At 43.7% G+C, this 15,799-nt stretch overlaps 1 protein-coding gene and 1 pseudogene across 1 annotated transcript in view; both read left to right on the top strand.

Annotated features, from left to right (window-relative positions):
• The first annotated feature begins 1,579 nt into the window (after nt 1-1,579).
• On the top strand, nt 1,580-8,275 carry LOC142426748 (uncharacterized; annotated as a pseudogene).
• Nucleotides 8,160-15,799, top strand: part of MYEF2 (myelin expression factor 2) — a 43,454-nt gene continuing 35,814 nt past the window's right edge. The window contains exons 1-3 of the mRNA XM_075530772.1: nt 8,160-8,423; nt 13,932-14,140; nt 15,302-15,354. Of these exons, the coding sequence (XP_075386887.1) occupies nt 8,278-8,423; nt 13,932-14,140; nt 15,302-15,354 (408 nt within the window). The 5' untranslated portion in view covers nt 8,160-8,277. The remainder of the gene's footprint in view (nt 8,424-13,931; nt 14,141-15,301; nt 15,355-15,799) is intronic.

Here is a 15,799-nt window from a genome sequence, read left to right as displayed (position 1 = left end):
GCAGAGTGGCTTAAAAACAGCATCCTCCTTATTCTTTTAAACTCTCCCTTGTAGATCTCTGTGAGATATTTCTGACTTGGTTGCCAGCAATGTTCCAGCTGACATTCTACCAATGAGAGGCATTGGTGTGAAATCTGGGAGAGAAGAGAGAAGGCACCATTAATCTCAGCAGTAGCTGCAGGTGATCTCCCAGGTGTCAAAAACGGGAAGTTTCCCAGAAGCCTCTGGGAATAAGGAAGTCTCGCGGTTTACCTTGGTGCCACAACGATCACTAGGGGCAACTTCCTGTGCTTCTCATTCTTGCTAGTTTTTAAAACTTTAGTTCTTAGGCCTTTGCTCCTCCAGCACTATGAATGACTGCATAAATCTCTCAGTCTTTTGGTCATTAAATCCTTTCCTACTAGAAATATCTACAGTCCTAGATGGAGCCCAGGCCTTTATTTCTTTTTCTGACTGCATACAAGTAAAAAATGAAAGAGGTTAAATTACATTAAAAAGTCACAAACACACACACACACACACACACACACACCCATACAGCCTTCACACAATTAGTCTGTGAACTGAACTAAAATACCACCAAATCACTTCAGCCTGGAGCAGAACACACAACAGTGTATCCACCTGTGTGCTACTGACTGAAAAGAAAATGAGCAACAACAGTAGAAACACACTACTGCTTTTAGACTAGACTGGAGAGCAGCCATCGGAAATGGTGACTAAAGGGGGGAGGGTTGTACTAAAACAATCAAGTAGCCTGTTGGATTGAGTTCAATTTCATGAGATTGATATAACTGAAACTTCATGGCAATGCGGAAAGGCAGTGTTTCGTTTTCAAATAAGAAGTTCAGATGGAGCCCATACAGACAGGGTTTATCCAATGGCTCTATCAGGTCATCGGTGCTTCCGTCTTCTGTCTTCTGCTTTATCATCCTCAGTTTGTGGCTTGTGTACTCAGGCCTCCTGCCTCATGGTTTCGAGATAGATTCCTCACCCTCGAGCGTCATGAGAAACAAAGCAAAGGATGGCTGGAGTCTCACAGGAAGGATGGAAATCGAAAAACTTATTACGAGAGAAAATATCTTTCCAAAATTAATAGCATAGTTCTCCTTACAACTCCTTAGGTAGCGTTATGTCCCAGTGTGGTAGCTACACGTTGTTACTCTAAAAACAATTCCGGTCCTGACAGTAAGAGAGGAGAGAATGGATATTATATGGGTGGCGTGCTGCAGCATCCAGCCAAGCAGCACACAGAAACCAGTGTCAATGACGTCCTTAGACAGCATTTTGAGGAGTGGTGTTGGTATGGCTAAGCCCAGGAGAACCTATTGGAGCAAATAAGCCATTGCCATGGGAAAGTCATGGTCACTAGATCTGACTTCAACTGTGCCCAAGAGAAAAACAGCCAAGAGCAGAAATTTAATGAGGATTTACATTTATTTCTCCCTCTTGAAAGCCAATCTGCGGGCAAGGATTGCAGGGTGTCATTGTGGCTTCACAGTGTCATGAGCACTCCTATCTGCCGATCCCCCATCCTCAGCACTTCGCTTCCAAGAGCAAGGTCACTTCGTGGTCCAAAATGGTTTCTAGTGCCAGCCTCTGGGAGGAGGCGAGAGAAGACCAGAGAACCCCTGTCCCAGCTGTCAGTCCCTTTCAGGGAATGTCCACCAAGTTCCTCACTTCTGCTTACATCTTACTGGCCACAGCCAGTGAGGTCACTTTCACCAGCAACGGAAGCACGTAACAGTTGTCACATTTTTCGTGAATAAATCAGCAAATATGATGAGGAAGGAAGACTGTGTTAGGATTGCCGTCATTTGTTTATGTAGGATGACTTCAAATCTGTAGGCCAGTATGTGGATTGAGGTTTGCAACGTCTTGCTCTGAGAAATCCATGCTGTCTTCAAAATGTGGAATGTTGAGAATGGTGCTACTAAACAAAAGAAAGGAAAAAGAGGAAAGAAATTAAAATAACAATTGATACAGTTATTTTGATGATATACTTATTTTAATGAATATATTTTGAGTTTGGATACTAAATTGAGAATAATTAAAAATAGTATCAGACAGTACTCTTCCTGGCTTTAGACAGATGTAGCCCTTCTGTCTAATCATTCATGGAGATTATTAAAGGTAGAATGGGGTGCAGGGGTAGCTAGACCAACAGCTTGGAAATTCATTGTTTGATGAGCTTTTAAGGAGCGTGGGATGAGTTTAGGAATGAGACTAGTTGTCTACATTAAAAATTAGACTGGGGATAGAAAATTGAGATGCAAAGAAATAATTGGGAATTAAAAAAGTCTTTCTTCTTCAAAGGGGAAAAATATGGCTTACAATAATAATACCCTGTTAATGGGCTCCCAAAAAAGTGAAAACTCCATTGTGATATTGAACTTTCAAAAATTTTCAAACAGAGACATTCTTCGCAGAGCCGTCCGTGGTCTCCTGCTTCAACAGTGCTTGAACTGAACCAGGGATGCTCGCCAGCCTCCCCCCACCACCGGTCAACCGGCTGCCCAGCCTGCCCTCCAGCAGCACCTCTCAGCCGCACTCTTGACACCCCAGGCCTCCACCATCGCCATGACCTTGTCTCCCTTGCAGGTGCGCCATAACTACACCCAGAACTCAGAGGCCGCCATCAACCGCCAGATCAACCTGGAGCTCCAGGTCGCCTCCGTCTACCTGTCCATGGCTTACTACTTCAACCGGGATGACGTGGCTCTGAAGAACTTGGCCAAATACTTTCTGCACCAGTCTCATGAGGAGAGAGAGCAAGCTGAGAAACGGATGAAGTTGCAGAACCAGCGAGGGGGCCGGATCTTCCTCCAGGATATCAAGAAACCAGACCTTGACAACTGGAAGAGCGGGCTCAAGGCCATGGACTGTGCCCTGCACCTGGAAAAGAACTTACAGGGGGAAAAACAGTAAAAAGAGAAGAAGGAAGGATACTTTCGGAACTCAGGTATGTTAGTTCATTGTGCTAACCTGACTGATAAACACATGTGGGGTTAATTGAAGGGCATAGGGATAAATGGCTCGGTGAGCCTCGCCTTTCTAGTTCTCGGGTCTCTTGCTTTGTCATGGTCGGACCAGGGTGCAGCTGCCTTAGCCAGGTCCCAGCTTCAGCTTGCAAGGCTCACTTCCTACAAGACATCCCCGATGAGAAACTGCATGGACCTACCCCGATGCAGCCCTGGGTGCTGGAGCAGCCATGTGGAGACCCCTGCCAGAGCTAAGATACTTACACATTCATTGATTCAGCTTTCCTCCTGCAGTTGACGTCATTGCATGCGTTTTGTGAGATGGAGGAGGACTTTATGGATTGGTGTCGGACATACGGACAAATGTTGGACTTGTGGGCTTGGGCAGCACTGGGTTGGGATGTTTTCTTGATGTGCACTTACCCTTTATATAAAACTCTTTCTTATACAGGAGTTTCTGTGGATTTGTTTCTCTAAAGTACCCAGATTCACACAGGAGTGGAATTTAGATACCTTCATCACAAGTTTAACTTTGTTTCCAGATGGACCTGCAATCTGAACGAGCCCTGGTGATGTCATGGTTTCCTCGCAATCAGCAGGTCCAACCCACAAGCTGCTGTCAGGGAGAAAGAAAGGGCTTTCTGCTCCCGCCAATATGGACGACCTCCACAACCAGCCCACAGGGGTAGTTCTAGTCTGTTCTACAGAGTCACTCTGAGTTGGAACCAACGTGACAGCAGTAGCTTTGGTGTAGAAATTCAACATTAATGACAAAAGAAGGAAGAAATGTTTAAGGACAGTGGAGATAAAGGAGGCATCCGTTTCTTCTCATCCCAAAGACCCCCGTTTTCCCTATCTGTTAAGTTCCGTCACTTCTATCAAGTCCTTTTCGATCCCGCAGCGCAATGAGCCGTTGTTCTGTTACGTATCTGGGAAAATGGTGAGACTTTCTACTTCCTTGAAGTTACTTTCTTGGAAACCCACAGGGCCAAGTGCACTCTGTGCTGGAGGGGGGCTATGCGTCAGAATCTACTTGCAGGCAGTGAATTTGTTTTTTAAATGTGTCTATCAGAACTAGAAATAGGGTGTGTGTAGTGAGGCATTTTCTCAGGCACAACATTTAAAGAAGCACTGCATCTCAGTAACTAAGTAATATTGTAATGCAAGATTAAAATATCAAATGAGCACACTCTGATACGTGGGGCCATCCCCTGTGTTTGTGAGTACAGTTTTAGTTATTCTTAGCGTTTATCTCTAGTACTACAATCAAATAGTGGGAACATCAGGACATTACTCATTTTCATAGTCCTCATTTGCCTCCTACTCTACTTTTCAGCATACGGCTTCTTAATACATGCAAACACGGAATTGTTGAAGTGTTTTGCAAACATTTTCTGGAGACTACTACCCAACCTACTTAGTTCTAGGTAACTCAGTAATTCCATAGTGTATCAATGAATCTACTGTTAATAAGTAAGAGATGTTTTCAGAAGAATTTGAAATATCTTCAAAACCTCACTGCCATTATGGTGATTCTGATTGATAGTGACTGGACAGAACAGAGCAGAACTGCCCTGTGGATCCGAGGCTGGAAATCTTGATGGGGGTAGAAAGCTTCATCGTTTTCCGCCCAGAGAGTCGCTGGTGGGTTTGAACTGCTAACCCTGTGTCTATGCCCAATGTCTTATGTCCAATGCATAACCCACTATTCCACGAGGGCTCTTTTGTTTGAAAATATATGTGGTTCCAACTCACAGCCACCTGTGCGGAACAGAAAGAGACCCTGCCCAGTCCTGCGCCATTCTCACTGTTGTTCTCCGATTTGAACCCCACTGTCGCAGCCACAATGTCAGTCCATCTCGTTGGGGCTGCCGCTCACTGTTTCAGGCGTGGTGTCCTCCTCCAGGAACTGGCCTCTCCTGGAACCTGTTCAAAGTCCGTAAAACAAAGCTTGCCAGTGTTGCCTCGCAGGAGCACGCTGGCTTGTGAGCACACTCCTACCAAGACCAAAAATTGATTTATCCTTTTGGAAATCCATGCACTATATCCTAATATATCGCTCCCAACTAAAGGAAAGTACAGGTGCTTTCCTTTCTGATAGGTACCCTGGTGGCATCGTGGTTATGAGTTGGGCTTCAGTTCCGCAAGGTTCATAGTTCGAGACCAACAGGCGGAGAGAGGTGGAGCCTTGTACTCCTGTAAAGAGTTACAGTCTGGGACCCCCACAGGGGCACTCTACCCTGTTCCACAGGGCGGCTAGGAGTCGGAATGGACTCAATGGCAGTGAGGATTTCTGTTTGCTTGTTCCGTCCTGATAACCCATCTCTCTTGAGATCTTTCCTTCCGGCAAAGGATGCTAACACGGCAAGCTAGTATTGGTTCTAGCTAGATCTGGTTTGCGGTACAGGTGCAGAAAAGGGCGGTCGCAAACTTCAGCTACCCGGAAGGAAAATAATCTGGTCAAGGAATCCAAAGTCCTGGAAAGACGTTACTAGACCAACCTGGACATCATTTGAAATGTCTGATAAGCCATAAACCATTTTTTCCTAGGGTTTTAAAAAATCATTTCATTGGTGGCTCATACAACTCTTATCACAATCCATCCATCCATCCATTGCGTGAAGCATATTTGTACATTTGTTGCCATCATCATTCTCAAAACATTTGCTTTCTACTTGTGCCCTTGGTATCAGCTCCTCCTTTCCCCCCTCCCTCATGAACCCTTGATAATTTACAAATTATTATTTTGTCATATCTTGCACGGTCCGATGTCTCCCTTCACCTGTGTTTCTGTTGACCTTCCCCCAGAGAGGAGGTTATATGTAGATCCTTGTAATCAGTTTCCCCAGTCCTAGTGCATATTCATGACTATTCCTCCGAAGTATGTTCCATATTCATAATCCTTACACATCTAAAACTGAAAAGTTCCCCTTTCCAAGAGTTTGTCTCGGTGACTTTAGGCCCTGCTCGCTCCGTGCTGGATCACACAAAGTAAAGCTTTCCCTCTCAGTTTTCTTAACCACCAGAACTCCTTGGCTTCTAGCACCACAAATCCTCAATAGTTCAGTACCATGAACTCCCTTCTCCCTTCGCTTTGACTAAAACCCCTGCCCAGCGTGGACAGGTGGGGAATTCAACTAATTCCCTTTCCTGTATAGTACTTTGCCCTACATAAAGTGCTTTCATTTAATCCTCGCCTTAATCCTTCAAGGTAGGGATTGCTATCCTTTATTTCTTGTGGAGGGATTGAGAAGTTAAATGGCTTATCAGAGGGGTGTTCTCAGGAGGACAATTAGATATGAAATACAGATAGGTTTTATAGAGACACTTTTCTTAAGTCTTAAACAAAACAAAGACCAGGCAAAGAGAAAAATGAATCCTCTGGAGGAGGACGACCATCAGCATGAGGCAGTAATGGTTTCTAAAGGGTTCACAGAAGAGGGGAAATGGTCACAGGATCGATCGAGATTGGCAGCAAGAAGCCTATGGATGGATAAGCATACTCTGCTGCAGATTAGAAATGTTTACAGGATTGGTCTGGGATCCTTCGAACCCCCATGATCCTGGTATGACTCAGGACCATATACCCTTGAAATCCCAATTTCCATTAGGCACCTGCCCAGGTAAAGCCCTGGGGGTGAAATTACCTATCCCTGGGCTGGCTGGGGGTGTCAGAGCCATCAAACACAGTTTGCTCGAGGACAGAGCATTTTATATTGTCATTTAATAGTCAGAAAGAACTCAGTGGAGCCCGGATCTGTATGGACACAAATCCTTCAGGGCTCTTATTGTAAATTGTAGCCTTCTGCCCACCCAGTGCTCACAAAATAAGCTCTAAGGCAGGAATGAGAAGCAGAAAGCGACAGAACTGGGATTCTAACCTACGTTCTCTGTCTCAAAATGTATTGCTCTTTCTGTTATTCCCAGGACTGGCTTAAAGGGAAACAATTTACCTAGCAACTACCAAAGGGCCCGTTATAAACAGGAGACAGGATATAGGCTGTACCCCAACAGCAGTATTTGAGCTTATACAAGATTAAATTTGCTCTGGTGTGTCTGTGTGTTTGAGGAAATAGTGTGACCCTTCAGGAACAGGGTTCATCATATGATATTTTATGGTGGAGGGTTGTAATTCACATGTTGAAACGCCTTAAGGTTAGTCCTTGACTATTAATTTCAAACAGCAAATCGCCATTATTAACTGCCACTAATACTTTTCAGTGATGTACACAAAACAAGCATGCGTGCTTCTGTGTAAAAAGAAACATTTAAGAAAATCTTTGAACTCTGTCTGAAAAACGTAATTCAATATGCAATAACGTAGCCCTCAAGATTGAGCAGCTCAGTAGTGGGTTTCTTTTTCATACTTAGGATAAAAGATTTGCTTTGTTTATATTTTGAAACTCCATACAGTAATTAGACGGAGAGTCTAACTGCTTCGTACATAATTTCCATCATCACATTAAACACATAAAACCTAAATTTTCCATTATTAGCCAAACTAGAAATTTTCTTAGGGGAAATCATAGATTTTCACCATTGATTGCTACCTAGAGAATTAAATAGTTCAATTTTTTAAATAGTTTTTTTGTGGTCTATATAGATTGTTCTATGGACAGCTTCACTCTTAGAATGGGCCAAAGAAATTGAAAACCATTCACTCTGGTGAATTGCAATCAATCATCAGTATTTATTGAAGGTCCACAGGATGCCGTGGCATGTGTACTCCAAGCGACGCGCGATTTATTTGTATCATTCACTCCGTTACTCAGGGGAATCTTGAGATCTGCGGATTTCTTAAGGATGCACTGTGGTGCACGTCCCTAAAGTCAATGGCTCCAGCCTGGGGCTCGAACTCCCAAGGTTCCTACCCTTGGCATGGGCTTGTGCAGGCGAAGACCCTCGGGATGCCAAGCGGCAGTCGGGCTGGGGGCGGGGCGGGGGTCAGACAGCGACCCTCCAGTGGGCAGGTGGGCCTCTTCCAGGGCAGGTGGGCCTCTTCCAGCCGGCACAAGACCAGGCGCCCCGGGGCCAGCGCGGACCACCCCCTCCCCTCCCTCCTATGCCCCTCCCCTCCCCCTCCAGCCCCTCCCCCCTCGCGCCCGGCTCCCCCCCGCCCGCCCCGTCGCCCAGTGCCGAGCCGTTCTCGCGAGATCCGGGCGGCTGAGCGCTCGGGGCCTTTTCAAATCGCGGTCCGTTACCGCTTCCCCGGCCGCCGCCATTGTCGCGCTCGGAGCGCCTCAGCGCAGGCGGCGGCGACGGCGGCGGCGGCGGCGACCTGGACCGCGGCGTGAGGATGGCGGACGCCGAGCAGCCCGAGGTGGCCGCGCCGGCGGGCGAGGGCAGCCCGCGCCCGCAGCCCGCGGAGACGCCGGGCGAGCCCGAGAAGCCGCCGCCGCCGCAGCAGCAGCCCCCCAGCAGCAGCTCCAATGGCGTGCAAATGTATTGTCTTTTTCTCCGGGGACCTGGGCGACGCGGGGGGCGGGGGCGGGGGCGGGCGGGGCTGCTCGGGGGCGGCGGCGCGGTGGGGGAACCAGCGCCCTCGGGGCCCGGCCCGCCCCCGGGCCATTGGCGCGGGAGGAGCAGGTGCAGCCGGGCCGGGCCCCGCCTGGCCCTCCCCTCCAGCCGGCTGCCGGGCCTGGGGGCCCGCGCCGCTCCCCGACTCGGAGTTGGGGGTTGCGGGTCCCCCCCCCACCCCTTTCCCGACTTCGCAACTCGGCGGCCGTCGGGATTTGCAGGACAAAACGGTCCCCCCAGGGCACGGCCAGCCGCTCGCGTGCATCCCTAGGGAGGCTCTGAGCATGACATCATCGGGCATGTCCTTAAACGCAGCGCCGCGAGTCCCCCGGAGCCGCGGATGATCCGGTTTAATCGCTGCTTTCCAAAGCCGGCCCTCGCCTGGGGTCCGGCCTCACCGACTCGGAAGTGGACCGTTGTGGTGGGGGGCTGCATCCGCTGAGTGGGCTGGAGGTGCTTTTGAAAAGGACAGTAATGTGCGCCCCCGCCCTCACCTCCACCGAGTATCTGTCAGCTGTGCAGGCGGTTATTTAAAAGCTTTTGGGATGATGGGATATCTATCTATATATAGATATAGATAGCTATCTATCTATCTATATAGATAGCTATCTATATCTCACACATATCTATATATGTCTATATATCTCACACACATATCTCACACAGATATATATCACATATATAGACTATATATGTATTTTGTGTGTTTATATGTGTGTGTATGTGTATACACACACACATATACACACACACACAAACCATCACTTTTTTCAGCCATTCTCACAGGGCCCCTACAGAATTTAGCTGACTCGAAAGCACAGTCATTTCTATTTTGAAGGAAGCGTTATGAAAATTGCTTCCCTTTGTTTTTCTCAAGTGGAGGGATCTGAAGTCAAGCCCCTTTTAGTCCGAAGAAGTTGAAAGTATGTGCATAATTCAGTGGAAACATCCTTTCTGCATAGTGACCCTTCGGAGTCCAAGGCAGCAAATGTATGCCCAGCCGAAAATAGAAAAGGGAAGGGGCGGTGTTCTGACTTTTCTTTCTCATGTGACAAAAGTATTTGAAATCGACTCAGGAGACCTAGGCCAGGTTCTTTATTTACATGCAATTGATTACAGGTGAGATGGGGCCGCCCTTCCCCATCCTGTTTGTCACTCCAGCTTGCTAGTGAGTGTGCATAGGACAGGCAGCATTTAGGCAGAGTAGTGATGCAGTTATAAAAGATGAGTTATGTTCACAAATGGAAGATAGTGCATCTCATTAATTGGAACAGAACCAAAAGGTGGTGCTGTCATAGATTCGAACCTCATACATAAAAATGAATGTGGTGCACAGATAAAAATAGGTGCTTTTAGTTTGTAGCTAAACACTGGCATGCCACCCTCTTCTCTTGATAGAGACATTAATTACATACAGTAAATCAAATTACACTTGGATGTGGCTTGTGCAATATCAGTACAGGGGAAGCTAGTATCTAAACCTCAATCAGGGAAAAAAATCTGTCAATCCCTTTAAAAAAGACATTTTTGAGGAAGTCATTTTCAATTCTAATACAGGGTGAAGAAGAGTTAGGAATAAATACAAATGCAGATTCTTTCCATATTTACTTATACTTTACCTCTTTCCCGTCATTTTTCTCCAAGAGTTGAATAAAGAGACATGTTTATCAGAGATTTCTTGGCCTGTCTATTCATGAAACATGTTGGCCCAGCATGGTTCTCTCAAACTTAATAACACTGTCATCAAGTCAATTCCGACGCATAGGTGCCTGATAGTTGAGGGTAGAACTGCCCCTGTGGGTTTCTAGAACTGTAACTCTTTACAGTGGAAGCCTCATCCTTCTGAGGAGTGGTTGATGGTTTTGAACCACTGAACTTGCCATTAACAGCCCAACTTAAAATCACTGTACCAAAAGGGAAATTATATATATTCTTAATTTTTTTACCCGTAACCCAACTGTAAGTTTGAATGGACAGTAATGGGTTGGGTAACCCAATCAGTAGTTAACAACCTAACACTTATAATTGATAAAAATGGCTAAAAATTACATTAAAACATAGCTTTGAAGTGAACAGAATGCTTTTTTTTCATTAAGATTTAATTAATGTCTGTTGAGTACCATAGTCATTGAGAGTAGAGACCACTGTATCATACTTTTCTTTAGATCCCAAGTTCAAACAAAAAGGCCCAGTAAATAGATATTGAGGAAATACAGAAGTGAACTTTGAAGGTCTTGAAACTAACAGGCTTTAGATGGCACGTTGACATTTTTAGATGGGAAGTTTAAGATCTGTTTATTTCCTTTAGGTCAAAATAATAGTGTAATCGATCTCCTTAATGATGACTAGGAAGAAAAGAATTACTGTTATTCTTCATTATTAATCTCTGATTAACAAACATCTTGGAGTATATGAAGATTTTATTAAGTACTTGTGTAAAATATTAAGGATTGGAGTAAGGCGAAGTGTTTACTAGTAGAGTGGTAATTTTTATCGTTAGGAGTAAAGGAATGGAACTAGACTTGATTTTGGATATCACTATAGTACATTAAAAAATCACATTAAAACTTTTTTCACTTGATGTTGAATTTTCCCCCACCCTCTCTGAGATTTATTATACTTCAGCCATAAGTTCAGAGTAGATAAAATTTTGTGATTATTACAGTGGCTGTAAGTACAAGAGGGGAACTTCTTAACGAACACCCTCACGAATGGTTGGAGAATTCTAGGTAGTGGGCCAATGTTTTGGAAGTATGTATATTACCCTAAGAGGCTTCATATTTTATAAAGCTTCTCTTCTATAGTGTAATTACAAAGTAGAGTTTAGAATTTGAGTAATTGTAGCGTAGTTTCTTAATCAGACCCTGCTTCTTTATCATCACTAAAAGGATCTGCTTTCCAGGGATAATTTATGCAGTGTTTTTAAGATGCCTCCAATGTCTTGTAACCCCCTCCCAGGCCAAGACGAAAAGAACATTGCCAGGACTTAGAACCTGAGTTATGTCATTTTCACAATTTATTTCTTCCAGGAAGACAATAGGAGAGTTTAGTTTAGAGTCTTCCAACCTGAATATTTAAGTGTTCTGCATCAGGGGGCTGAATTCACTGAGTGCTTGTGAAATAGGCATATGAATGTGACAGCAGCCTACATGGGGGAGCAAAAAGAAAGGTTTGGGCTTATAGGTACTCCACCCCGAGGCCAGAGGAAAAGCCTTTGTGCCCTTGATTGCTGCCATTTTCAAAACTGCCACTCTGGTCAGAGGTACGTGCTCTCGTTGGGTAGTGCAATGACCTCTTCTAGGTTTTATCATTTCTGATGAAGTGGCCGGCTTGACCATGCAAGCACTTGCCTTTCTTGGTAGCTACAAGCTCTCCGATGCTCAGGCCTCTTGTATTAAATAGTAGGGTAACGTATAACTTACGCACTTCTTTCTGTAGACTTCAGATTGCCTCTAAACCCCACCTTTCGCCATGGAGTCGATCCTGGCTCTTAGTGACCCTGCAGAGGGTTTCTAAGGCTGTAAATCTTTCCAAGAGCAGATCACCTCATCATGCTCCTATAGAGTGGCTGGTGGATTTGAACTGCTAATCGTATAGTGGCAGCCCAACTTACACAACGACACCACCAGGGCTGCTTCATAGCTTCTCTTCAGTTACCTACAGTACCGAAGGGAATGTCAGTCGTACTTTGTGCTTACTCTCGGTGTGAGGACACCATGGAATTGGAGCTCAACGTCTCCTTGTCAAGATCCGAAATGGTTGCAGAGTATGCTGGGCCAACAATCTGGATCGTCAGCAGTGTTGCTGGCAGATGGCCGGGCCATCTGTGCTGAGATGGATATAGGTTCTTAATTGACCAGTCACTCAACATTTTTATTATTGAACATATGTCATGGGCCTTCACCATGTTTGGTGCTGCTAATAAAAAGCAGATAAGGGTTTTGTTCTACGAGCTCTCCTATCACCTGTTTAGAAGAGTAATGTGTAGAAAGTTCAATAAGCGAGGGGACAGGTAGCAGTAGTAAAAGCCGTAGGACACTGAAACGTATAGAATTCCAGAATGCTTGGCTTGGAAAGTAGTAAATTCAGTTGGTTGATAATTTAAGTTTTTAAAAGTGAATTCTGAGTGTACTAGGTTTCTACATAGATTTGTTGTAGCTTATGTTTTTGAACATCTTTAAGCATATTTTTAAATTAACTAGAGTAATTAGTGATTTAAAATAAACCTGTTAAAGCCTAGTAAAAATTTATTTGGAGAGTAAATTGTATTTTTATATATACTATTTGCTAAGTATATACCTGTATCTTAATCTTATGAATGGTTAGTGAAAACATCATATAATGACATTTGTGATGATAACTTATGAACAAATTTGAATTTTTTCCTTAGGACTTAATTAAAAATTCATACCCACTGCTGTGGAGTTGACTCTCATTAGATTCATAAAATTCTAATTTATGATGCATTTTAAGTACCACCTCACCCTCTCACCCAGGCTAAGTAATACTGTTAATAAAAATGCTATACTAGTTTACAGAAATTGTCCAGCATGAAAACTTTAGGAAACCTCCTATATTTTCTGTATTATTCAAAATTGGAGATAGAATATGAGAGCCTTGCATGAATGTATGTATAAATATAAATAAGAAGATAAACCTATTTTAATATTTTAAATGGAGTGATAGGAGCAGATTTAAGTTTTGAGAAAGTTAACTTAGTTTCTAAGAGATAAATGAACCCTTTCAAGGTTATTATTCTGTAAGTTGGATTTTTAGGCACTCTGAAAGAGAGTCACGAAATTAATTTTGTACTGAAAGTGATTTCTGTTTACCAGAGGCATAAAGTGACTTTATTTTCCTCCTTAGGATCGAAAAATATTTATTAAAAGGTATGGTGAGAAAAACTGAGTCATTCTATGCTGTACCTTTTTGCAACTTGGAAAAAACAAGGATTGTTATAAGGGAAGTTAAGTAATAACAACCAAACCCTTGCCTTGAGATAGTATGGGGCGATTTCAAAGCCAGGAGGCCAAGTCTCCAGCTGTGGTGGCAGTTGTAGACCGTGGACCGCTAACCCCCAAGTGAGGTCAGTGGTTCCAAGCCCCACGCTGCGCCACAGGACAAACCCCGGGACCCCCAGAGTCTTACTGAGTCAGGATTGACTCAATGAGGGTGGGCTTGATTTTGTGTGTGTGCATTTAAAAGTAAGTTGAAAGGTTTGATTCCACCCAGACGCTCCTTGGCAGCCAGGCCTAGAAATCAGCTTCCAAAAAGACACACACTGCGTTGAATGTGTGTCAACCCGATCAACCTGATGGTAGCTAACAACCTTGAATGCTAGTGGAGTGTTATGTGCATAAGTGATACATGCGCATATTCACCATGGACCCCCCTTCTAAGCAACACAACTGAGTTTTTCCTTTTCATTTGTAGGGAGAATGATGAATTAGTAAAAGAAGAGAAATCTGATTTAAAGGAAAAGTCTGCAGGAACTAAGAAGGCAAATAGATTTCATCCATATTCAAAAGACAAGAATGCGGGCACTGGAGAAAAGAAGGGTCCAAATCGGAACAGAGTTTTCATCAGCAACATCCCGTACGACATGAAATGGCAAGCTATTAAAGATCTAATGAGAGAAAAAGGTAACTGTCTTTGGAAGAACCCACTGCTCACATTCTTCTGGTAGAAGGGGTAGGAAGCTGAATGGATTTTTTTTTTTACTCTGAGCCACAGACTCAAAACAAATTTTTTTTGTTTATTTTTTGGCACATGAATGAATCTTTTCTTCTTCTTTCACTTGACACAATTTCATTACAAGATATTATGGATAAATGAAGTATTTTTCTTTTTGCCATTTTAGTGGGACAGTGGAGAGCCAGTCTATGCATGCCACCAAGAATTTTGCTAAAGAGATTGCCTTGTCTTGTTGAAGTTTTTAATAGATTTTTAAAAGGACTATTGCAATACATTTAGCGTGTTAAAGTCTGATTAATATGGTCTGATATTTTTCCTCCTTGGTGGAGTCTGGAGTCTGGCTGTGGAGTTCATTTTGTTGCGTTGCCATGACTCTCCTGGTGCTGTCTTTGCAGTCCTGACTTTGCTTTACTGCTGCTGCAGTTTTGTTTTCAGAATAACCTGCAGACTTTCACCTAATATGTATGGTTGGTTTTGGGGGAAAATAACTTTAATACTTGTGAAAGCTAGCTTTGTTATCTCTTGAACAATTGAGTTTCAACATTTCCTGAAAACCATGTACTTGGCTTTGAGGCTGTTCTAATCAATAAAAATGTTTGTATTGGTGTATCTGTTGTAAGGTGACAACTATTTGATTGGTTTTACTCATTGACTTTTATTTAGAAAGTGTGTGGCTTGCTGTGAAGCATGGCTTGTAAATTTAGTTCATTGATGGCAAATATGATTGAAGACATTCAGGTAGGAAGTCACCTTAAAACAGCTGTGGTGTGCAGGCTGACGCAAGTTCCTCGCAGAGTGCTAATGTTGACGTCTTTATTACGATAGGCTAAGGGGCCATGTGTATGTATATGTGCATTTGTTCACCAAAACACGACCTGTAGTACGAAACAGGTTAATACAGTGGTTAGCTTTTTTAGAGAATGTGGATGATGTACATTTCTGAAAAATAGTTAAATTCACATAGCCAGGGAGGTATGCTTGTCTGGTTTTGATTGTTGGTTAATAATAGGTGCTTTTCTGTAGAGTTGTGCACAGGTGTGCAGCAAAGCAAGATACTGGTGTTTAAATGTATTGTTTCTTGGTATTTTCCTTTTGTATGTCTTATGTAGTTGGTGAGGTTACATACGTGGAGCTCTTTAAGGATGCGGAAGGAAAATCAAGGGTAAGTGCTGTGGGCAGTAATCTGCTAGAGGTTTAAAAGTTCCTCAGCAGTTTACTTTTTGTATAATATTGTACCAGTTTTTGGAAACCTAAGTTTCATTTTGTTTTACTTTATTATGCAAGATTGAGGCTTACTACTAGCAAGTCTGACACGTATGGCAAGCAAGCGAGCGGCCTGGAAGGGGTGGCTTTTGTTAAATGCCCATAAAGGGCTTTCTCCTTTTCTAATGCTGTAAGGCAGTGCTGCTTTCTTAGCCACTAGATTGTAACATAAGATTTTTTTTGTTGTGCTTTCATGTTTTTAAGGCTGTTTTAAAGTGCCTGCATTGGCAGTATTCTGTAAGAGTAAGTTCTATGAGAGGCCTCTAGCTTAAAGGTGTTAATCCAGAATATATGCTTGAAACTTACCGAAGAGTTTAACTTGGAATCCTGCAGGATTACATAAG

Source organism: Tenrec ecaudatus, chromosome 14 (assembly GCF_050624435.1).
Source record: "Tenrec ecaudatus isolate mTenEca1 chromosome 14, mTenEca1.hap1, whole genome shotgun sequence".
NCBI lineage: Eukaryota > Metazoa > Chordata > Mammalia > Afrosoricida > Tenrecidae > Tenrec > Tenrec ecaudatus.
The sequence above is the reverse complement of the archived record's forward strand: the minus strand, read 5'-3'. Positions and strand labels throughout refer to the sequence as shown.